This window comes from Loxodonta africana, chromosome 4 (genome assembly GCF_030014295.1).
Source record: "Loxodonta africana isolate mLoxAfr1 chromosome 4, mLoxAfr1.hap2, whole genome shotgun sequence".
In the NCBI taxonomy this organism is placed as follows: Eukaryota; Metazoa; Chordata; class Mammalia; order Proboscidea; family Elephantidae; genus Loxodonta; species Loxodonta africana.
In genome coordinates this window covers 96,745,235-96,769,694 of record NC_087345.1, presented here as the reverse complement: position 1 = coordinate 96,769,694, position 24,460 = coordinate 96,745,235, and the positions used below count along the sequence as shown (strand labels likewise).

Genomic DNA, 24,460 nt, shown 5'->3' with positions numbered 1-24,460 from the left:
ACCTAATTTAAATAGTAATAGTGTAAGGAAACAAAAGGCTCATTTGAGAGAATTTGATAGCTCTGACAAATTTACCCTTTAATTAAAATTCTGGGATATTTGTAACGTGCATGTCTTCAGTGTTTCTATTTAGTTGGAACTGATCTTGGATAGTTCCAGTTATTAAAGGTTCCTGGATTTTTAATGTAATATTTACATTTCAAGGAAACAATTTGACTGTTTTTGATAAATACACTAATTCTATCTTCCTTCCTTTGTAACCCTTTTATTTCCCCTCGGTCTGCCTTCTCACCCTCAGAATTTTTAACAACAGGTAAAGGATTGTCAGATCTATATTTCCAACATTAACTTCTCCTGATGGACATTGCTGGTCAGTCTATCATTGTCACCAAATTGAACTGATCATCTTTCCTCCAAAATATGGTTTCCCTTCTGGACTTATCGCTTTGCATAATAGTAATAGTTGCCATTTATTGAGAATCTCGAGGTGGACTCTTTATGTATAATTTCCCACCATTTCTACAAGTTAGATCCTACCAGAGAGGTTAAGTAGGTTACTCAAGATACATAGCCAGTTAAAAGGCACATTAAAAATTTGAGTTCTTATCTGTCAAGCTAGAAAGTCCTCATCCTTTGCTGTGATACCTGTATTGCCCTAAAATGTTAGCTTTTCATATATGTATGCATTTTCTCACAATATTATAAAATGTGAAGGACAGGAATCCAACTTTAATCACATGCCAAAAGTAGTTTTTTTCTCCAGAGCTTAGAACTTAAGATTTCTTAAGACTTCACAAATCTGATGAAAATTTTTTCTTTCAGCACTTTTTTTTCTTCTCTTCTTTCATTTATATGCTGTAGGTTTGTGTGTGTGTGTGTGTGTGTGTGTTTTGTCTAGTTTTCTTAAAATTTATTATGACTTTTAATCTGAGATTTTCAGCAATTTTTCTTTTTAAAAATTTTTATCAACTATTCCTAGTATGAGAAACCCTGGTGGCGTAGAGGTTAAGGGTTATAGCTGCTAACCAAAAAGGTCGGCAGCTCAAATCCACCAGGCGTTCCTAGGAAACCCTGTGGGATGGTTCCACCCTGTCCTATAGGGTCTCTGAGTCAGAATCGACTCGATGGCAATGGGTTTGGTTTCTTTGGTTATTCCCAGTCTTACCTTATAAATGAATAAGTATAATTTATTACATTTAAACAATGCTTGAAAATGGTGTGCTGCAATTTCTGTAAAAAATTCAAGATTTTTTTTGCCTTTGTGGTATGTCATGAATGAAATCTGAGTTAAGCTTCAAAGAAAACATTGCCTAAAATTGTTTTAAAAGCTATATTTCAATTATTTACCTATGCGTATTACAGAGAGAAAGGGATGGAATATAGAAGAAAAAAAAAAGCTTAGATTTAAAAGACTTGTACCTACAATTATAATCCTTTTACTAGCATTATCAAAACCTATAATTGAACAACTTTAAAGACTAAAGTCGCAGTTTACTGCAAATTTGTTAATATTTACAACATTATACATATGTAGGTATATCATTTTTAGCTATCATCTGAAATTTTCTTTGCTTTTTACAACATATAATTTAATTGATTTTCCTTGAAAAAAATCTGAAAGGAAGTATTATGCAAAGAAATAGTGATTTGTAGTTGGTTTGTTCTTGTGAAGACTATATCAATGGGTACATTTATAGTACATTTATTCTTCATTTAATCTGTAATTGTGTTGTCTCTACCTAATTTTAATTATATCAAAAATCTTAATTTTAAGTAGTTTATGTTTTATAACAATAATAGCTATGTAATCTGATGTCTGTGTTTCCATATTAAATAAAAGAATCAGACTTACTAAATAGCTTTGTAGAAATGGTTATCTTTTTAAGGAATTTTTAAAAGTAATCAGCTTAAATAACATACATTTTTACAAAGTGAATTATACATACTAGAAATCATATCTTTAATATAATCAAATTATAAGACTATGATGTAAAATGTTTTTCAGTGTCATTTCACAAACAGTGCATTATACTTTTTCACAGAACACTCCTATGACACCGTCACCAGCTGCGCAGGTGCAGGGCCAGCCTAACAGTTCTCAGCCTTCTCCGTTCAGTGGATCCGGTCAACATGGAGATCCAATGAGAAAACCTGGGCAAAACTTCATGTGTTTGTGGCAGTCTTGTAAAAAGTAAATGGCAGTTTCATTTTATATATATAAATGTTATCTTTATTTTGGAATGTTTTTTTTTTGTGTGTGTTTAGGTTTCTTTTATCCATAGTTTTATGAAAAACTTCCTATTAAGCACTGGCTTTTAGGAAATAGTTTATATTAAGAGTAATGGTTATGTAGTTTCAGTGGCACTTAAGGTAAGAAATTTATATGAATAGTAGAGAGAGCTTCAGTGCTCCATGGTGGGTTATTAGGGAATGTGTTACAGCATTAGTTTTTAATATAAGAAAATCAGTTAAGACTTCAATTGTATATTTGACTATGGAAAAAAGATAGGTTTTAATGTTTTTAAAGTGACTTGAACTTAGTGGCAGGTTGAGAAATTTAAATTTCTATATAGTGGAAGGTTAGAGGTAACAATCTGTTAGGAAAAAAATGACTTGTCCTAAATGAGAGTACGGGGGAATTCTCTGTGAAGATTATTTTTAAAGCCATTCATATCATCTCAAATTTTAGTAACTAAGATAAATAATAAGTAGATCTGTACTTAAACAAGGCTTTCTTAGACTTGAAGGGAAACTTAAGAATAACCTTGGTTAAAATAAAAATCTTAGCTCCTTTAACAGTTCTCAGCCAAGACTCTTTGCTTGAGTTACTCTTTAGACTCTAGGACTAAAACACCTGTCTTAGTAGACATAATACTCTTCACTTCTTAGATGTCAAGCATTCCATTTCACCCTTCCTAACTGAGAGCAAAGATTAACATATCCTTTTTTTTTTTTTATTAACTTTTATTGAGCTTCAAGTGAACGTTTACAAATCAAGTCAGACTGTCACGTATAAGTTAATATACATCTTACTCCTTACTCCCACTTGCTCTCCCCCTAATGAGTCAGCCCTTCCAGTCTCTCCTTTCGTGAAAACTTTGGCAGCCTCCAACTCTCTCTATCCTCCCATCCCCCCTCCAGACAGGAGATGCCAACACAGTCTCAAGTGTCCACCTGATATAATTAGCTCACTCTTCATCAGCATCTCTCTCCCACCCACTGTCCAGTCCCTTTCTTGTCTGATGAATTGTCTTCGGGGATGGTTCCCGTCCTGTGCCAACAGAAGGTTTGGGGACTGTGACCGCCGGGATTCCTCTAGTCACATCCAGACCATTAAGTATGGTCTTTTTATGAGAATTTGGGGTCTGCATCCCACTGATCTCCTGCTCCCTCAGGGGTTCTCTATTGTGCTCCCTGTGAGGGCAGTCATTGGTTGTGGCCGGGCACCAACTAGTTCTTCTGTTCTCAGGATAATAACATATCCTTTTAATGATACATTACAGACATTGTATTTCGTTGTAAACTTTATATACAGATTCGTTGAAGGGTTGTGGCTATCTATGTAGTTTAGTTTTTTTTTTTTTTTTATGTAGTTTAGGGATTATTGACGGTATGCAAGATTTCTGTAGGACACCATTTATCAAATTTTAAATCTTAAACCAGTAATGAACTAATGAAATCATTTTACTGGTTCTGGACCAGTGGGTTTTTTTGTTTGGTTGGTTTTGGTTTTGGTTTATTTTTCTTTTCAATGAAAAAAGAGTAAAATATTACTAGTAAGGGTAAATATTATTTCCAGTTACATGTATGTATGTATATACTGGATCATAGTGTAAAATCTATTTATCAGAGTTTTTTTTTTAAAAAAAAAAACAATGCTTTAGTTTGTCTCTGATTATTTCCTCATTTATTTAATTTGACCATATCTTTTATTTATTTCTTTTTAGTGTATTTTATAACTTGAGTCTTTTTTTTTTTTTACTGATGTCAGTTCTACTCTTTCCATTTGTTTTGAGTTTGTTCTTGTTGTTTTTCCCAATAGCAAATAGTACCTGGTGGAGTAGAGGTGGTCTGCTAAATTGTTTGTTGACTAAAAAGTTTGAGGATAGCAGCTTTAGGTAAAGTGTTTAGAATACTTCAAGAAAAATATTGCTAAAAGAATTACCGGGCCTAAATGTGCAGCATAGTTTCCCATCTTGGTAGCAGGATCAGTATTAACAAAATTTGATGTTGTACCTTCCTTTTGTAGGTCGTTTCTGAATAAGACTGACTCTCACAAGACTTCTTGGAGCTTGTCATTTTTAAAACCATCGTTTTTAGATACTGCCTTGCTAATAAGTTCCATTTGATTCTGCAAATATTTATTGCACATCCTCTAAGGAGTTGTATGTGCTACGTGCTAGAAGTACAAAGATCCCTCCCAGCCCTTAGGGAAGCAGATGCAAAAAGTAAATAAATTATAAGTAAGGACTGTATGAATATAGTTCCATAGTGCTGTTGGGAGCACAGTGGAGAGCTTATGTAACTCTGGGATGGTTAGAAAAGTTTCATTACAGATGTTGCATTTGAATTGGGTCTTGAAGAATGAGTAGAGTTGGTCATGGAAAAATGATTCCAGTCAGAATAGCAAGTGCAAACTCAGGGAGTTATAGAAGGGGCTAGTGTGCCCAGGTAACTGAAAAGTTTAGGATACCAAGAGCATAAGCACCTGAAGAGAATAATGGCATTTAGTATTCATATTCCAGGTGGAAAAATACATGTCATAGCCATTCTCTACAAAATGGCTAAGTTCCTTTTAGTACCAGATCAAAAAAAAAAGTTAACCAAAAACCTTCTTCGTTTCGATCGGATTTGAAACTAAAATCATTTCCTTCAATGATATATTACTGTGAAATGCTTTGTATTTAATAAGTATGTGCTCTTTTCATGGATCCAAAAGTGACTTGGAATATACATTTGTTTTTCATTCTGTGATAAGACAATACTTCACATAATCTTTTTTTATTTATAACTCTCCTTCTTTCCCATATATAATATAGTTTTGTTTGCATTGATCCTCTCACTGCTACATCACCATATTCAGTAATGGCTTTTTTAATCTACAGGCATGTATCTCTAAAAAAAAAAAAAAAAGGGACATAAGTACAACCAACCACCATACCATCATCACACTCCTGCAAAAAAATTAGCACTAGTTCCTTTTTTTTTTTTGTACTTCAGGTGAAAGTTTACAGCTCAAATTAATCTCTCATACAAAAATTTATTCACGTATTGTCATGTGACATGAGTTGCAATCCCCACATGTGACAATGCGCTCCCCCTTTCCGCCCCAGGTTTCCTGTTTCCATCCAACCAGCTCTTGTCCCTTCCTACCTTCGCATCTCGCCTCTAGACAGGAGCTGCCCATTTGGTCTTGTGTATCTACCTGAACCAAGAAGCGCACTCTTCACGACTAGTATTTTATGTTTTATAGTCCAGTCTAATCTCTGCCTAAAGAGTGGTCTCCAGAAATGGTTTCAGTTCTGGGTTAATGTAGCATCTCAAAAATTTAATACGAATTATTTTGATATTTTAATTCTTGAAAATAATCCATTGTTTACATTTCTCTACTTTTGTTCATTTGAATTTAGATCCAAACATTGCTTATGACTGACATCTTTTAAGTCTCTTTTAAAAATCTGTAGATTCCCCCCTCTCTTAAATTTGTTATTTGCAGTTTTTGTTTTTGTTTTTTGACAAAATTAGGTCACTTGTTGTGTATGGCATCACAGTCTGGATTTTCCTGGTATTGTTTAGCATGTTCCTTTGACCCTGTATTGCTTACAAATTGGTAGTTAAATCCAGGTATATGAACAGATTCGGGTCTGATTTTATGAAGACTACTTTAGAAATAATATGTGTACTTCTATCATGAGATACATCACATCTAGTCATCTCTCATTTTGTGATTTTAACAGCCATTGATGATCATTGCCTAGATCCAGTATTTTGTTAAGGATTATAAAATGTAAAAGTCCACCGTCATTGACTGTTTACCTAAGGAGTGGTTTGCAGAGGGAAGGCAAGATGGGTGCTTGTTACTCTTATTTACCTATTTTCAAAAAGATGAGTTGTTCACCTACATTTTCCAGAGGTAACCATGAGGTTTGTTTTGTTCTGAGTAACGTTATGAACTAACTTAATTTAAACAAATTTGAGGTTTTTCAGTTCATTGCAGTATTATATCCTATTCTTTTAACTTTTGTTGTCTTTTTTTTTTGTAGTATAAGAGCTCATTTTTATTTCACTTTTGTACATTAAAATTAATGTGATGATTAAAGGCATTTCTAAAACTTAAAGTTGAAAATAGTCCAATTACCTAAACAAAACTTAATTTAACATTCTTTTGATGTACTTTTCTGATATTTTTTAATTTTTTGAAATTTTTAGTGTGCTTTAAGTGAAAGTTTACAAATCAAGTCAGTCTCTCACACAAAAACTTACATACACCTTGCTACATACTCCCAATTGCTCTCCCCCTAAATAGACAGCCCACTCCCTCCCTCCACTCTCGCTTTTCGTGTCCATTTCGCCAGATTCTAATCCCTCTACGCTTTCATCTCCCCTCCAGGCTGGAAATGCCAACATAGTCTCAAGTGTACACCTAATCCAAGAAGCTCACTCCTCACCAGCATCCCTCTCCAACCCATGGTCCACTCCAATCCCTGTCTGAAGAGTTGGCTTCGGGAATGGTTCCTGTCCTGGGCCAAAAGAAGGTCTGGGGGCCATGACCTCCGGGGTCCTTCTAATCTCAGTCAGACCATTAAATCTAGTCCTTTACGAGAATTTAGGGTCTGCATCCCACTGCTCTCCTGCTCCCTCAAGGGTTCTCTGTTGTGTTCTCTGTCAGGGCAGTCATCGGTTATAGCCAGGCACCATCTAGTTCTTCTGGTCTCAGGCTGATGTAGTCTCCAGTTTATGTGGCCCTTTCTGTCTCTTGGGCTTCTAATTACCTTGTGTCCTCGGTGTTCTTCATTCCCCTTTGGTCCAGGTGGGTTGAGACCAGTTGATGCATCTTAGATGGCCGATTGCTAGCATTTAAGACCCCAGACGCCACTCTCCAAAGTGGGATGCAGAATCTTTTCTTAATAAATTTTATTATGCTAATTGACTTAGATATCCCCTGAAACCATGGCCCCTAAGCCCCCTCCCCTGCTACACTGGCTTTCGAAACATTCAGTTTATTTAGAAAACTTCTTTGGTTTTGGTTTACTCCAGTTGTGCTGACCTTGCTTTTATTGTGTATTGTCTTTCCCTTCACCTAAAGTAGTTCTTATGTACTATCTAATTAGTGAATACCCCTCTTCTACCTTCCCTCCCTCACCCCTTTCGTAACCATCAAAGAATATTTTCTTCTCTGTTTAAACTGTTTCTCGAGTTCTTATAATACGGTCTTACACAATATTTACCCTTTTGCAATTGACTAATTTCACTCAGCATAATGCCTTCCAGATTCCTCCATGTTATGAAATGTTTCACAGATTCCTCACTGTTCTTTATTGATGCGTAGTATTCCGTTGTGTAAATATACCGTAATTCATTTATCCATTCATCTGTTAATGGGCACCTTGGTTGCTTCCACCTTTTTTCTATGGTAAACAGTGCTACTGTGAACATGGATGTGCATGTATCTGTTCATGTTTCTCTAAGATATATTCCAAGGAGTGGGATTGCTGGATCCTATGGTACTTGTCTTTCTAGCTTTTTAAGGAAGTGCCAAATCGATTTCCAAAGTGGTTGTACCATTTGACATTCCCACCAGCAGTGTAGAAGTGTTCCAATCTCTCCACAGCCTCTTCAGCATTTATTATTTTGTGTTTTTTTGATTAATACCAGCCTCGTTGGAGTGAGATGGAACCTCATTATAGTTTTGATTTGCATGTCTCTAATGGCTGGTGATTGTGAGCATTTCCTCGTGTATATGTTAGCTACCTGAATGTCTTCTTTAGTGAAATGCGTGTTCATATCTTTTGCTCATTTTTTAATTGGTTTATTTGTCTTTTTGAGGTTGAATTTTTGCAGTATCATGTAGATTTTAGAGATGAGGTGCTAATCGGAAATGTCACAGATAAAAAATTTTTCCCAGTTTGGAGGTAATCTTTTTAATCTTTTGGTGAAGTCTTTAGATAAGCATAGGTGTTTGATTTTTAGGAGCTCCCAGGTATCTAGTTTTTCTTCTGCATTGTTAGTAATGTTTTGTATACTGTTTATGCTGTGTATTAGGACTCCTAACGTTGTCCCTGTTTTTTCTTCCGTGATCTCTATCGTTTTAGATTTTATATTTAGGCCTTTGATCCATTTTGAGTTCATTTTTGTGCATGGAGTGAGGTATGGGTCTTGTTTACCTTTTTTGCAGGTGGATATCCAGTTATGCCAGCACCATTTGTTAAAAAGACTGGTTTTTCCCTGTTTAACTGCTTTAGGGCCTTTGTCAAATATCAACTGCTTATATGTGGATGGATTTTATGTCTGGAGTCTCAGTTCTGTTCCATTAGTCTCTGTGTCTGTTGCTGTACCAGTCCAAGGCTGTTCTAACTACTGTGGCAGTATAATAGGTTCTAAAATGAGGTAGAGTGAGGCCTCCCATCTTGTTCTTCTTTTTCAGTAATGCTTTACTTATGGGGGGCCTCTTTCCCTTCCATATGAAGTTGGTGATTTGTTTCTCCATCTCATTAAAAAATGTCTTTGGAATTTGAATCAGAATTGCAGTAAATCTATACATTGCTTTTGGTAGAATGGACATTTTTATAATGTTAAGTCTTCCTATCCATGAGCAAGGTATGTTTTCCCACTTACGTAGGTCTTTTTTGGTTTCTTGCAAAAGTGTTTTGTAATTTTCTTTGTATAAGTCTTTTACATCTCTGGAAAGATTTATTCCTAAGTATTTTATCTTCTTGGAGGCTACTGTAAGTGGTATTGATTTGGTGGTTCCCTCTTCAATGTTGTTTTTGCTGGTGTAGAGGAATCCAACTGATTTTTCTCTGTTTATCTTGTATCCCCATACACTGCTGAACTCTTCTATTAGTTTCAGTAGTTTTCTTGAGGATTCCTTAGGGTTTTCTCTGTATAAGGTATGTCATCTGCAAATAGAGATACTTTTACTTTTTCCTTGCCAATCTGGATGCCCTTTATTTCTTTATCTAGCCTAAGTGCTCTGGCTAGGACCTGGAGCACAATGTTGAATAAGGGTGGTGATAAAGAGCATCCTTGTCTGGTTCCTGATCTTAAGGGGAATGCTTTCAGGCTCTCTCCATTTAGGATGATGTTGGCTGTTGGTTTTGTATAAATGCCCTGTATTATGTTGAGGAATTTTCCTTCTATTCCTATTTTGCTGAGAGTTTTTACATGAATGGGTATGGAAATTTGTCAAATGCCTTTTCTGCATCAATTGATACAATCATGTGATTCTTGCCTTTTGTTTTATTTATATTATGGATTACATTATTTTTCTAATGTTGAACCATCCCTGCATGCCTGGTATGAATCCCACTTGGTCATGGTGAATTATTTTTTTGATATGTTATTGAATTCTATTGGCTAGAATTTTCTTGAGGATTTTTGCATCTACATTCATGAGGGATATAGGTCTGTAATTTTATTTTTTGTGGTGTCTTTACCTGGTTTTGGTATCAAGGATATGCTGGCTTCATAGAATGAGTTTGGTAGTATTCCGTCCTTTTCTGTGCTCTGAAATACCTTTCATAGTAATGGTGTTAACTCTTCTCTGAAAGTTTGGTAGAACTCTGCACTGAAGCTGTCTGAGCCAGGGCTTTTTTTTTTGTTGGGAGTTTTTTTATTACCTTTTCAATCTCTTTTGTTATGGGTCTGTTTAGTTGTTCTACCTCTGTTTGTGTTAGTTTAGGAAGGTAGTGTGTTTCTAGGAATTCTCCCATTCCTTCTAGGTTTTCAAATTTGTTAGAGTACAGTCTTTCATAGTAATCTGATATGATTCTTTTAATTTCAGCTGGGTCTGTTGTAATATTGCCCATCTCATTTCTTATTCGGGGTCTTTGCTTCCTCTCCTGTTTTTCTTCTGTCAATTTGGCCAACGGTTTATCAATTTTGTTGTTTTTTTTTTTTTTTTTCAGAGAATCACTTTTTCGTCTTGTTAATTCTTTCAATTGTTTTTCTGTCTTCTATTTCATTTAGTTCAGCTCTAATTTTTATTATTTGTTTTCTTCTGGTGCCTGTGGGTTTCTTTTGTTGGTCTCTTTCTATTTGTTCAAGTTGTAGGATTTGATTTTGGCCCTTTCTCCTTTTTGGATGTGTGCATTTATTGGTATAAATTGACCTCTGAGGACTGTGTCCCAAAGGTTCTGATAGGAAGTGTTTTCATTCTCGTTAGATTCTATGAATTTCTTTATTCCATCCTTAATGTCTTCTATAATCCAGTCTTTTTTGAGCAGGGTATTGTTCAGTTTCCAAGTGTTTGATTTCTTTTCCCTGCTTTTTCTGTTACTGATTTCCACTTTTATGGTCTTATGGTCAGAGAAGATACTTTGTAATATTTCAGTGTTTTGGATTCTGCTAAGGCTTGCTTTATGACCTAATACGTGGTTTGTTCTAGAGAATGTTCCATGTGCACTAGAAAAGAAAGTGTACTTGGCTGCTTTTGGGTGGAGTGTTCCGTATATGTCTGTGAGGTCAAGTTGGATGAATGTGGCGTTTAGATCTTCCATGTCTTTATTGAGCTTCTTTTTGGATATCCTGCTGTTCATCGAAAGTGGTGAGTTGAAGTCTCCTACTATAATTGTACAGCTGTGTATCTTACTTTTCAATGCTGATAAGAGTTTGTTTTATGTATCTTGCAGCCCTGTCATTGTGTGCATACATATTTAATATGGTTTCATCATCTTGGTATATTGTCCCTTTAATCATTATATAGTGTCCTTCCTTATCCTTTATGAAAGTCTATTTTGTCATTAATTAATCTTGCCACTCCTGCTCTTTTTTGATTGTTGTTTGCTTGATATATTTTTCTGCGTTCTTTCAGTTTTAGTTTGTTTTTGTCTCTAAGTCTGTGGTGTATTTCTTGTGGGCAGCATGTAGATGGATTGTGTTTTTTAATCCATTCTACCACTCTTTGTCTCTTTATTGGTGCGTTTAGTCCATTTACATTCAGCATAATTATGGATAGGTATGAATTTAGTGCCATCATTTTGATGTCTTTTTTTGTGTGTTGTTGACAGTTTCTTTTTCCCACTTAATTTTATGTGCTGAGTAGGTTATCTTTATATATTTTCCTTTACTCATGTTCATTGTTGTTGATTTTGTTTCTGCTGAGTCTCTATTTTTTTCTTGTATTTTATTTTGATGAGTAGGATAGTTTGTCTCCTTTGTGGTTACCTTATTGTCTACCCCTATTTTTCTTAAATTTAATCCTAACTTTTATTTCTTTGTATCGCCTTTTCTTCCTCTCCATATGGAAGATCTATGACTACCTTTCTTAGTCCTTCTTTAGTGTTTTAATGTCTTCTTTTACGTAATAACATCGCTGTCTCCCTGTTTTGAGCATGTTTTTATCTAGATTCTTTTTTTTTTTTTTTATTTCCCTGTCTGAGTTGACCTCTGATTGCTCTGCCCAGTGTTCTGGTCTTGGGTTGATACCTAATATTATTGTTTTTCTAACCAAAGAACTGCCTTTAGTATTTCTTGTCATTTTGGTTTGGTTTTTATGAATTCCTAAACTTCTGTTTATCTGGAAATGTTCCAATTTCACCTTCATATTTTAGGGGCAGTTTTGCTGGATATAAAATTCTTGGTTGGCAATTTTTTTCCTTCAATTTTTTATGTAAGTCATCCCATTGCCTTCTTGCCTGCAAGGTTTCTGCCTAGTAGTCCGAGGTTATTCTTACTGATTCTCCTTTGTAGGTGATTTTTTCGTTTATCCGTAGCTGCTCTTAAAATTTTCTCTTTATCTTTGGTGTTGGCGAGTTTGATTGTAATATGTCTTGGTGACTTAAAATCTATCTTATGTGGAGTTCGATGAGCATCTTGGTTAGATATCTTCTCATCTTTCACGATATCAAGGAAATTTTCTGTGAATAAATCTTCAGCAATTCTCTATGTATTTTCTGTTAACCCTCCCTGTTCTGGTACTCCAGTCACTCGTAGGTTATTTCTCTGGATAGAGTCCCACATGATTCTGAAGTTTTCTTCATTTTTTTAAGTTCTTTTATCTGATATTTTTTCAAATATATTAGTGCCAAGTGCTTTATCTTCAAGTGCAGAAACTCTGCCTTCCACTTGCTCAGTTCTGCTTCTCTGACTTTCTGTCGAGTTGTCTGTTTTTGTCATTTTATTGTTAATCTTCTAAATTTCTGATTGCTGTCTGTGGATTTTTCCAGCTTATTAAAGTTTTCATTATGTTCTTGAATAATCTTTTTAATTTCTTCAATCGCTTTATCTGTGTGTTCTTTAGCTTGTTCTGTGTATTGCCTCATTTCCTTCCTGTTGTCTTGAAGGGCTCTGTATATTAATCTTTTGTATTTTGCCTCTGGTAATTCCAGGAAGGCACTTTCATTTAGAAGATCACTTGATTCTTTGGTTTGAGAGCTTATTGAGACGATCATGGTCTGTTCCTTTATATGACTTGATATTGACTGTTGTCTTCAAGCCATCTATAAGTTATTGTGTTAGTTTATTTTATGTTTGCTTACTGTGTCATAGCTTCTTGATTCGTGTTGTTTTTATATGCCTAGATGGGTAGTTTGAGTGAATTAGCTTGATTATTTTCGCCTTTGGAGCTCCAACATCCTGTCCCCAAATGGCTAGAACTGTTATCAGGTATGTCAGCCTAGGAGTCCATTCATTTTTCTTGTACGAATTCAGCTCAGGTGTCCAGGTAGCTGATCATCAAGTGTGTGGTGTAGGCTCTGTCCTACAGTCTTAGAGGGGCAGGGGTGATTGGTGTAGGTACTGGTATCTGGTTTCAGCAGGGGGTCAAACTCTGAACAAGGCAAGGGGATGAGGTTTGTTCCCCACCTGTCTCTGAGGAAATCGTGTCCCTGTTCCCTAGAGTGTATAGGTGGGTAGGTTCTGCCGACAGACCATGGGCACCCAGTGTATTTGGTTGTAAGGACTGGGAGGTACCAGTTATCCTTGGACCCCTGTCATATGTGGTTGGGTTACCTGAGTGGAGCCACCAGTCCTTAGGCCCCTGACGTGGGTAGGTGTGGGCCGTGTTCAGCAGGCAAAGCAATGTCAAACATCAAACACCCACCTTTCTCCCGCACAACTGAAATGGTTGGAGTCTGCCAACAGGGGCTTATTGTCCTGAAATAGGCCCACACAGGTCCATGCAGAGGGGAACTGTCCTCAAAGTCCATGGACTGTTTATGCCTAGACAGGAGCCACTTCTTTCTTGAGCTCCCCTGGTTAGTGGAGCTGGCGAATTATCTTTTCCCCCAGTTGCAAATTTGTTCCTTCTCCAAGACCTGGAGGATGGCTCTAGGTGCTGAACAGGACCTATCTCAGGCCCAGGGAAATCAACCGCTGAAGCCAGCTTGCTTGTGGCGGGGGGAGGTGGTGGCGTGGTAAAATATACGCAAGTACTTAGCTTTTGGTGAGAGCGTGTGAGTAGGCTGTGTGGCTGGCTGCTTCGCCCTGAGGAAACTACAGCTGAACGCCAGTACCAGCCCACCACTGCCGCTTCCAGGAATGGTGCCTGAGGGCTCCCCCACAATTCAGGTCCAGTAACTCCTCTCCACTTCTGAACTGTCTATTCCTCCCCCTGCCCCTCAGTTCATTTTCTGTTCTTGCCTTTGATGTTCAGGGGTCATAGCTTGTCATAAATACACTCGTTTCACTTGTTCTTTCTGGTCTTTGTTGTAAGAGGACTTGCCGGAAGCATCTGTCTATTCCACCATCTTGGGTCCGCCTCCTTTTATTGAGCTTTAGGTGATCAAGTTAATTTCTCATACAAAACTTTATACACATTTTTTTGTGGTATTAGTTGCAATACTAATGTGATGGAATACTCCGCCTGTTCACCCTAGGTTTCCTGTGTCTATTCAACCAGTTCCTGTCTATTCCTGCCTTCTCATCCTGCCTCTGGACAAGAGCCTGCCCATTTGGTCTCGTGTATCAACTGAATCAAGAAGCACACTCCTCATGTCATTATTTTTTGTTTTTTAGTCTTGTATAATCTTTATCTGAAGTGTAGGCTTCAGAAATGTTTCAATTCTGGCTTAACAGAGTGTCCTGGGGCCATAGTTTCAGGGGTTCCTCCAGTCTCAGTCAGAGCATTAAGTTTGGTCTTTACGTCAGTTTGACTTCTGCTCCATGCTTTTCTCCCACTCTATCGAGGACTCTGTGTTCCACTCACCAAAGTGGATATTATATCCTTTTGATGTTCAAATTATCCTATCTTTGGCCAGCGAAAACCTATTCAAGTTGGTTCCCAGGTCCTTTTATTGTGATCCTTATAGCTTCTTTGGTAGCCATCCTTTGGTTGCATCCTTGTTTCTGTTTTGACAAGATGTTACAGGCTTATCTTACATATTTTCTGCCTTATACTTGGTATCAGTTATTTCTCCAAGGACCCTTGGTTTCTTTTCGTTGGAATTGGTATTTAGTTAGGGATCCAGTTATGTCCAATGCTTTTGGAAGAGCGTGTGTTGTAAAGATAAAAACATAACATTGGTTCATGTCGATACTTTGAATTCAAATTTAGGACAACAGGAGCCCTGTTGTCACAGTTAAGCACTGAGCTGCTAACCAGAGGATTGGCGGTGCGAACCTACCCAGTAGCTCCACAGAAGAAAAAACGAGCAATCTGCTTCCAGAACGTTTACGGCCTAGAAAACCCTACGGGGCAGCTCTGTTGTATGAGTCAAAATGAGTCGTAGAGTGCTGTGTGAGTCACTGTGAGTCAAAATCAACTCAACGGCACCTAACAACTACAGAGTGTTTACTTCATTAATTTCACATTTATATCTTTTTCCCATTTCTTGTAATATTGATATAATTATTCATGAGCTTTTTCCCATATGCAAAAGTTTCAAAATAATCCCAACCCTATCTCCAACAATGTGATTAGGGAAAACAGTATTAAGTGTTTTTTGCTCTTTTTTTTGCTTCTAAGGTATATCCCATTAAGGGCTGTAGGGTCACAAATTACTGCGCTGTAAATTCACTTAGAAAACCCTAATATCCTAGTGGTTAATAGTTAAGCCTGTTAACCAAAAGATCGTCAGTTCAAATCCACCAGGCACTCCTTGGAAACCATATGGGACGGTTTTACTCTGTCCTTTGGGGTCGCTAATAACTTGGAATTGACTTGACAGCAACATCTTTTTATTGTTGTTAAATTCACTTAGAATAGTTGCTCTCTGATTATATCATCAACTAGATACACATTAAAGGCTCGATTATTTTATTTTAGTTTATCTTTTAAAAGATTGCTCTTTTTAACATATAAAATATGCACAAAATTCCAAAGTTTAAATCTGCAAAACACAAGGCGTATTCAAAGAAATTTAGCATCTATCGCCTTTCCTTTCTCTATAAATAACCTTTTTTATTTTTACTTTTTAAAAGACAGTCATGCATGCAACATCCAACGACATACACACCTGTGGTACCATAAGTTTATATTCTTTGTTCCCTACAGAACAATGAGTAATAAGAGATTTGGGATTCTAATCCTTGTTGTCTCATTAGTGTGTTGCCTGACAAAGTAGCTCTCTGAGTCTGTTTTGTTTCCACAAGGAATGGGTTGGGCTCCATGATTGCTGACTTCTTTAGTGCTCCAATGTCAGAACCAAAGCTCATGCAAGACTCAAGGCTCGTTCATCCCAGGTCAACAGGCTCCCTGGTGTGGGTTTGGTTCATAAGGATGCAAGGGCAGCTGATGGACTAACCCCCAGTCCCCACCACCTGGATCACCACCCCGAGCCTGTGCGCACCGATCCCACCAACCCCAAAACACATAGACAGGTGGAGGGGGTGGGTTCCTGGAGTGGAGGGAAAGCCGTAGGCATGTCTTGGGGCACAGGAATCCAGGGCTTCAGCATAGAGAGGACGAGCAGCAACTACACTAGCGCTGTTGTTCACACAGCATCCAAATCACATAACATCCTGTTTCACAGAATGTACCGTGGACCTTAAATGACACATGACTATATAAGCAAATTGTTTATATTTTTATATTCCTACTTTCTTAAATAAAGGAAGGCATATTGTGGTAGGCTGTAATGGCCCCCCAAGATGTCCATATCCTAATCTCTGTAACCTGTGAATATTACTGTGATGGTTAATTTTATGTGTCAGTTTGGCTAGGCTGTGGTTACTAGTGGTTTGCCCACTAGACAAGTTGCTGTTCCACAATGTAATATAATGAATCACTTTCTATAATATAATCAGTCAGTCACTTGAAGAGGAAATTTCCTTAGGGTGTGTTCTGTTTCCAGGCTATAAATAGGTATTTTGGCCAAACTTGCTCTGTCTCCATTCTGCCTGGCCTATGGGTCTTGGGACACAAGCCTGCATAAGTCTCCAGCCTGCTGCCTGACTTACAGATTTTGGACTTGCCAGCCCCCACGATCACATCCCTGCCCCCACGATCACATCCCTACTCGTTGACATCAAGTCGATTCGAACTCATAGCAAACCTGCAGGACAGAGTAGAACTGCCCAATAAGGTTTCGAAGGAGCGGCTGGTGAATTCATACTGCCACTTTTTGGTTAGCAGCTGTAGCTCTTAGCTACTGTGCCACCAGGGCTCCATCTATCTCTAGATTTGCATATATCTCACCAGTTCTGTTTCTGTAGAGAACTGTGAGTAAAACAATTATATGACAAAAGGGATTTTGCAAATATCTTGAGAAGGAGAGATGATAATGGATTATGTGTGTGGGCCTGATGTAACAACAGGGGTCCTTACAAGAGGAAGGCAGGAAATCAGAGAGATAGACGATGGTAGGGGGTGTGGTTTTTTTGGGTTTATATGTTACTCTTTATATATTAAATTTATTAACATTTTGTATGCTGTGGTATACAGTTCTACCCTGTCCTATAGGGTTGCTATGAATCAGAATCAACTTGACGGCAGTGGGTTTGGTGTTTTTTTTTTTTTTTTTTTTATGCTGTGGTATAAGTTGCGAAGATTTCTTCCCAGTTTATCATTTGTCTTTTTTTGGTTTGGTTTTGTCATGGGTAAGGGGATTTTGTCCCCCCTTTTTTTTTTTAATTTTGTGTAAACAAGATTGTTAGTCTTTTCTGTTATTGCTTCCATTTTCTAGATAATAGTTTGGAAAGTTTTCCTCATGCCCAAGTTACAGAAAAATCTTCCTATCTTCTCGAATTTAGGAGATTTTATATTGTACATTTAAGTGTCTAATTCATTTGGAAATTTTCCCTATATCAGTAATCTAATCTTACTGAATCAGCAACTATTGTTTTAATTTGTCACCATAACAATTTGTATTTTTCCCGTGCTGTAAATGTTTTTTTTTTTCCCCCAAGAAATGTAGGGATCACAATGAATATTTTCATCTTTACTATCCATTAGGACATTTTAATCTAATTTTATCAAATACTGACTCAAGACTATGAACAAAACTAGTTCCACAACATTTTCATATTGTAATTGTTGTTCTGACTGTAAAATTATACTTATCCCTTCTATAAAAAATTCAAGAATCTTTTCACACCATTGTCAGTTTGGCGTGTCTCTTTCCAAACTTACTTTATTCATATACAACAATAGTGTATATATATATATATTTTTAAACCCTAAGCAAAGTGTACATACTCTTCTAGAACTTGTTTCATTAATTTATCTGTGAATTTTTCCCATGTCTTCACATAGATCTACCAATTCTTTGTGCTTACTACTAGGAATTCCTTTTTATAGATATGAACACTTTTGTGAGTATTTTTTTTTTTAAGTATTAAGAAATGAAAGTTTTTTCTTAAAGTTTTGTCTCATGTACAGTATGAAAATTAGTGAGATCATACATACGATATTTGTCCTTCTGTGATTGACTAACTTAGCATGATGTTTTCAAGGTTCGTCCATGTTCTAGCATGTATCGGTACTTCATTTCTCTTTATAACTGAGAAATCCATTGTATTCATCTACCACATTTTGTTTATGAGTTCATGTATTGATGAATATTTGAGTTGTTTCTACCATTTGATCCTTTTGAATAGTGCTGTGGTGAACATCGGTGTATATGTGTCTGTGTCACTGTTTTCTAGTCTCTTGGGTATATACCTTATAGTGGAACTGGTGGGTCATATGGAAACTCTCTGTTTAACTTTTTGAGGAGCCACCAAACTGTTTTCCACAATGGCTGTATCATTTTGCATTCCCATAAGCAATGGATTTCTCCACGTTCTTGCCAACATTTGTTATTTTCCATTTTTCTGATCTTAGCCATCCTAGTGGGGATGAAGTGATATTGTGGTTTTGATTTGCATCTCTCTCATGGCTAAAGTCCTGTGCATCTGTCAGTTTGTCATACTGTAGTGGCTTATGTGTTTCTGTGATACTGGAAGCTATGCCACTGATATTTCAAATAGGGTCACCCATGATGGACAGGTTTAAGAGAAGATTCCAGAGTAAGACAGCAGACCTTCCAGGCTGGGAAGAAGGATGTGATGGTCTACTTATGAAAAAATTGGCCTGTGAAAAGCTTATGTATAGCAGCAAAACATTGTCTGGTATACTGCTGGAAGATGAGTGAAATGAAATGCATAACATCAATATCCTAGGCATGAAGTGAGCTGAAATGGACTGGTGTTGGCCATTTTGAATCAGACAATCATATGATCTGTGATGCCAGGAATGACAAATTGAAGAGGAGTGGCTTTGCATTCATTCTCAAAAAAGAACATTTCAGGATCTATTCTGAAGTACAACGCTGTCAGGAATAGGATAATATCCATATGCCTACAAGTAAGACCAGTTAATACGACTGTTATTCAAATTTACCCACCAGCCACTAATGCCAAAGATCAGGAAATTGAAGATTTTTACCAAATTCTGCAGTCTGAAATTGATCAAACACACAGTCAAGACGCATTAATAATTACTGGTGATGGGAATGCAAAAGTTGGAAAGAAGGAAAATAATATGGTCTTGGTGATACAAACAATATAGGAGATTGCATGATAGAATTTTGTAAGACCAACAACGTCTTCATTACAAATATGTTTTTTTCAACAACATAAACAGCAACTCTATACGTGGACCTCACCACGTGGAAAACACAGAAATCAAATCAACTACATCTGTGGAAAGAGGCAATGGAAATGCTGAATATTATCAGTCAAAACAAGGCCGGGGGCAACTGCAAAACAGACCAGCGATTGCTCATATGTAGGTTCAAGTTGAAGCTGAAGAAAATTAAAACAAGTCCACGAGAACCAAAATAAAACCTCGAGTATATCCCACCTGAATTTGGAGACCATCTCAAGAACAGATTTGACACATTGAATGCTAATGACCAAAAACCAGAGGAGTTGTAGGATGACATCATAAACATAAAGGAAGCAAAGGTCATTAAAAAGATGAGAAAGAAAGAACAGATGTCAGAAGAGGCTCTGAAACTTTCTTTTGAATGTAGAGTAGCTGAAGTGAATAGAAGAAATAATGAAGTAAAAGAGCTGAACAGATGATTTCAAAGGGCAACTGGCAAAAACAAAGTATTACATTGAAATGTGCAAAGACTGGAATTAAAAAACTAAAAGGGCAGAATATTCTTGGCATTTCTCAGGCTCAATGAACTGAAGAAAAAATTCAAGCCTTGAGTTGCAGTTTTGAAGGATTCTGTGGGCAAAATACTGAACAACACAGCGTGTATCAAAATAAAATGGATGGAATATACAATCACTGTACCAAAAAGAATTGGTTGATATTCAGCCATTTTAGGAGGTAGCATGTGATCTAGAACTGATGGCACTTAAGGAAGAAACCGAAGCTGCACTGAAGGCATTGGCAAAAAACAAGGCTCCAGGAATTGATGGAATACCAATTGAGATGTTTCAACAAACCGATGCAGCACTGGAGGTGCTCACTCATCTATGCTAAGAAATTTGGAAGACAGCTGCCTGGCCAAGTGACTGGAAGAGATCCATATTTGTGTCCATTCCAAAGAAAAGTGATCCAACAGAATGCAGAGATTATCGAACAATATCATTTACATGCAAGTAAAATTTTGCCTATGGTAATTCAAAAAACAGTCGCAGCAGTATATCAACAGGGAACTGTCAGAAATTCAAGCCAGTTTCAGGAGAGAATGTGGAACGAGGGATATCATTGTTGATGTCAGATGGATCTAGGGTGGAAGCAGCAAATACTGGAACAATGTTTACCTGTGTTTTATTGACTATGCAAAGGCATTTGACTGTGTGAATCATAACAAATTATGGGTAACATTGCGGAGAAAGGGAATTCCAGAACACTTAGTTGTGCTTATGAGGAACCTGTACATAGATCAAGAGGCAGTTGTTTGAACAGAACAAGGAGATAGTGGGTTGTTTAAAATAAGGAAACGTGTGCATCAGGGTTGTATCCTTTCATCGTACTTATTCAACCTGTACGCTGAGCAAATAATCCGAGAAGCTGGACTATATGAAGAAAAATGCGGAATCTGGATCAAAGGAAGACTCATTGACAACCTGCAATATGTGGATAGCACAGCCTTGCTTGCTGAAAGTGAGGAGGACTTGAAGCACTTATTGATGAAGTGCACCTCAACATAAAACTGGGTTGCACCTCAACATAAAACAAAAACACTACTGAACCAGTAAGCAACATCATGACAAACAGAGGACTAATACTGAAGTGGTCAAGCATTTCATTTTTCTTGGGTCCACAGTCAACACCCATGGAAGTAGCAGTCAAGGAATCAGATGATGTATTGGGGAAATCTGCTGCAAAAGATCTCCTTAAAGTGTTGAAAAACAAGGATCTTACTTTGAGGAAGACTAAGGTACACCCAACCCAAGCCGTGACATTTTCGCTCGCCTCATACGCATTTGAAAGCTGGGCAGTGAATAAGAAGACCGAAGAAGAATTGATGCGTTTGACTTACGGTGTTGATAAGCATATTGAATATACATACCATGGACTGCCAGGAGAATGAACAAATTTGTCTTAGAAGAAGTACAGTCAGAACACTCCTTAGAATCAAAGATGGTGAGACTTCATCTTATGTCCTTTGGACATGTTATCAGGCAGGACCAGTCCCTGGAGAAGGACATCATGCTTGGTAAAGGTAGAGAGTCAGAAAAAAAGAGGAAGACTCTGAACGCATTGGATTGACACAGTGGCAACAGCAATGGGCTCAAGCATAGCAATGTTTGTGAGGTTGGTGCAGGACTAGGCAGTGTTTTGTTATCTTATACATAGGGCCACTGTGAGTCGGAGGCAACTCAAGGGTACCTAGCAACACCTATGGCTAATGACACCGAGCATCTTTTTATGTGTTTTTTGGTTACTTGTATATCCTCTTCGTTGAAATGTTTATTCAGGTCCTTTGCCCCTGTTTTTGATTGGACTGTTTTTTCTCCTTTTGAAGAAAAATTTTGCTGCATATAAATTCTAGTTTGATGGTTCTTTTCTTTCAACACTTTAAATATTTCATTCCACTCTTTTTGCTTACATGATTTCTGAAGAGACATTCAGTGTAATCTTATTTTTGCTCCTCTGTAGGTAAGGTGTTTGTCCCCCTCTCCCTCACCCCCTGGCTTCACTTAAGATATTCTCTTTGGTTTCCTGCCATTTGTATATAATATGCTCATGTGTAGATTTTTGTTTTCATATGTCTCCTGGTTGGTATTCTCTGAGCTTCCTGGAACTATGGTTTGGTGTCTGTCATTAATTTTAGGTGATTCTCAACCATTATTGCTTCATCTCTCCTGCTCTCTTTTGTCTTCTCCTACTATTTCCATTATTTATGTTACATTTTTGTAATTGTTCCACAATTCTTGAATATTCTGGTCCCCCCATCCCCACTTTTTTTTTTCATTCTTTTTTCTCTTTGTTTTTCCATTTGGAATGTTTCTGTTGGTGTATCTTCAGTCTCACTCACTCTTTCTGCATGGATGTATGGATGAGCCCATGAATGGATGAGCCCATGAAAGGCACTCATTTCTGTTACAGTGTTTTTTGTTTCTAGCATTTTGTATCTTAGAATTTCTGTCTTTCTGGTTTTGTTACCCATTCTTTCAAATGGTCTACTTTTTCCACTAGAATCTTCAGTGTGTTAATCATGGTTATTTGAAATTCCAGTCTGATAATTCCAGAATCTCTGGCATATCTGAGTCTGGTTCTGATGCTTGCTATACCTCTTCAGGCTGTGTTTTTTCTTGCCTTTTAGCATGCCTTGTAACTTTGTTGTTGTTGTTGTTGTTCCGAGCCAGGCATGATGTATCAGTTCATTGAAACCAAGGTAAATAGCCCTTAGTATGAGGTTTTAATGTTTATCTGGCAAGGAGTTAAGCTGTGTTTAATGTTCGTTGTAGGTTTCAGGGGCTTCAGTTTCCCCTCATGTGCTTTTTTTTGTGCGTGTGTTTTGTAATACTTTGTGTCCTTTTTTTTTCTTTTTGTCCCATCTTCCCTTTGGGTTTCCCTAAAAACTCATTTTTATAAGTAGAGCCTCTGTCTTGCTGCTCTCTCAGTTGTAATCCACTGTTCTTATACTGGAGCCCTGTTTATGTGGTGGTTAAGTATGGGGGAGGGGAACCTTTCTATAGTTTTATTAAATCAGTTTTTGTAGGGGACCTGGATCCCTAGGCTTTGATCTTCAAAAGAGTGCCTTAGCCTTTATATATATATATTTTTTTTTTTTTTTTTTTTGGCCTCCCCTATGTGATACTTGGAGGCTAGAGGGAGCTCACATTGTTTAATTGCTCTTCCCCTAGGTCTGATTGGAGCCCTGGTGGCACAGTGGTTAACAGCTTGGCTGCTAACCAAAAGATTCGCAGTTCGAATCTACCAGCTACACCTTGGAACCCAATGGGGCAGTTCTACTCTGTCCTTTAGGGTCTATGAGTTGGAATGGATTCAACAGCAATGGGTTTAGTTTTTGGGTGTTTTTTTGTTTTTGTTTTTTGGTTAGGTCTGATTAGGTTTTAGTAGTTTCCCTTGAGGGCAGGCTATTTTTAAGAACAGAAAGCTCTATGTTTATTTCAAAATGGTTATTTTCCCCTCTACCTACCCAAAGCAGGAGATTTTTTTCCTAATCTTCACCTTGAGAACCTGGTGGGGCTTGTGGAGATAGAACTTACAGAAATGTCTGCCCACCACCCACCACCAAGACTGGCCCCAAAGAGATTTTTAAATCTAAAGCTATTCCATGCTGTGCCTCAAGCAGTCTGTCAGTTACTATTTTAAGTGTTCTTACAGGTGACTGGCTTCAGCTGCTTCTGCTCCAGTTTGTCTGTGATCTTTGTATTTACCTGTCTCTTCGGTTTTCAGGGCAATTGTTTGTCCTCTGACGTCAGTTCACTGATGGATCTATGAAGAGTTGTTCATTTTTAGCTTCTTCAACTTATTTTCTTTTGAGAATAGCAGTGACCCTTCCAAGCTCTTTACATGTTGGACTGGAACCCAGAAGTCTTCATTCTTATCTTTTGTCTTGTTTCTATATCATTACTAAATACAGTATTGGCTTTTAGTTTACAATTGAGATATATAATACATGTGATTGTCATATGCTAACATATTTTGCCTTTTTTTTTTTTTTTTTAAGAAAAGACATCTCCCACTCCATCCCCAAAATCCCTTTAATTCAAATTACCTATGAAGTGCCCTTTTACATCTGTGTAATCAGAGGAAAAGACTTGATGACTCTGGGGAAATAGGGAATTTACATGCCCTCTACTGTGTTTTGGTGACTGTGATTCTTGTGTTTCTAGCGTTGTGCAAATATGTATGGCATCAGGATAATGGCAGAATTTGAGATGTCCTCCGATTTGCCTTTAACCATAAGATCTCTGGGGCTCTGGTGGCGTAGTGGTTAAGCGTTTGGCTGCTAACCAAAAGATCAGCAGTTCACATCCACTAGTTGGACCTTGGAAACACTGAGAGGCAGTTTTACTCTGTCTTGTAGGGTTGCTGTGAGTTGGAATTGACTCGATGGCAGTGGGTTTGCCTCTTTGTTTTTTTGTAGGCTCTTTGCTTTTTATCTTACGTATGAAAAGAGGGTTCTGCTGCTATTGAAGACATTTAAAAATCACTTTTCTAGAATGTTGTTCCTCATAGGTCTCTAGTTAACAAATGCATCACAAAAGGTGAAAATTATTTCCGTTTGGGAGAATTGGAGGAGCTGTTGAGAGTGTTATGGATTGAATTGTGTTCCCAAAAAATATCTGTCAACATGGCTAGGCCATGATTCCCAGTATGTGTGATTGTCCACCGTCTTGTCATCTGATGTGATTTTCCTGTGTGTTGTGAATCTTGTCTCTT

The 24,460-nt window shown here is 37.4% G+C and overlaps 1 protein-coding gene across 5 annotated transcripts in view; it reads left to right on the top strand.

Annotated features, from left to right (window-relative positions):
- Positions 1-24,460, top strand: part of ARID2 (AT-rich interaction domain 2) — a 232,164-nt gene that overhangs the window by 172,401 nt on the left and 35,303 nt on the right. For all 5 annotated transcript variants that reach the window (XM_064284353.1, XM_064284350.1, XM_064284354.1 and 2 more), the window contains one exon: positions 2,043-2,191. In XM_064284353.1, coding sequence (XP_064140423.1) covers positions 2,043-2,191 — 149 coding nt within the window. The remainder of the gene's footprint in view (positions 1-2,042; positions 2,192-24,460) is intronic.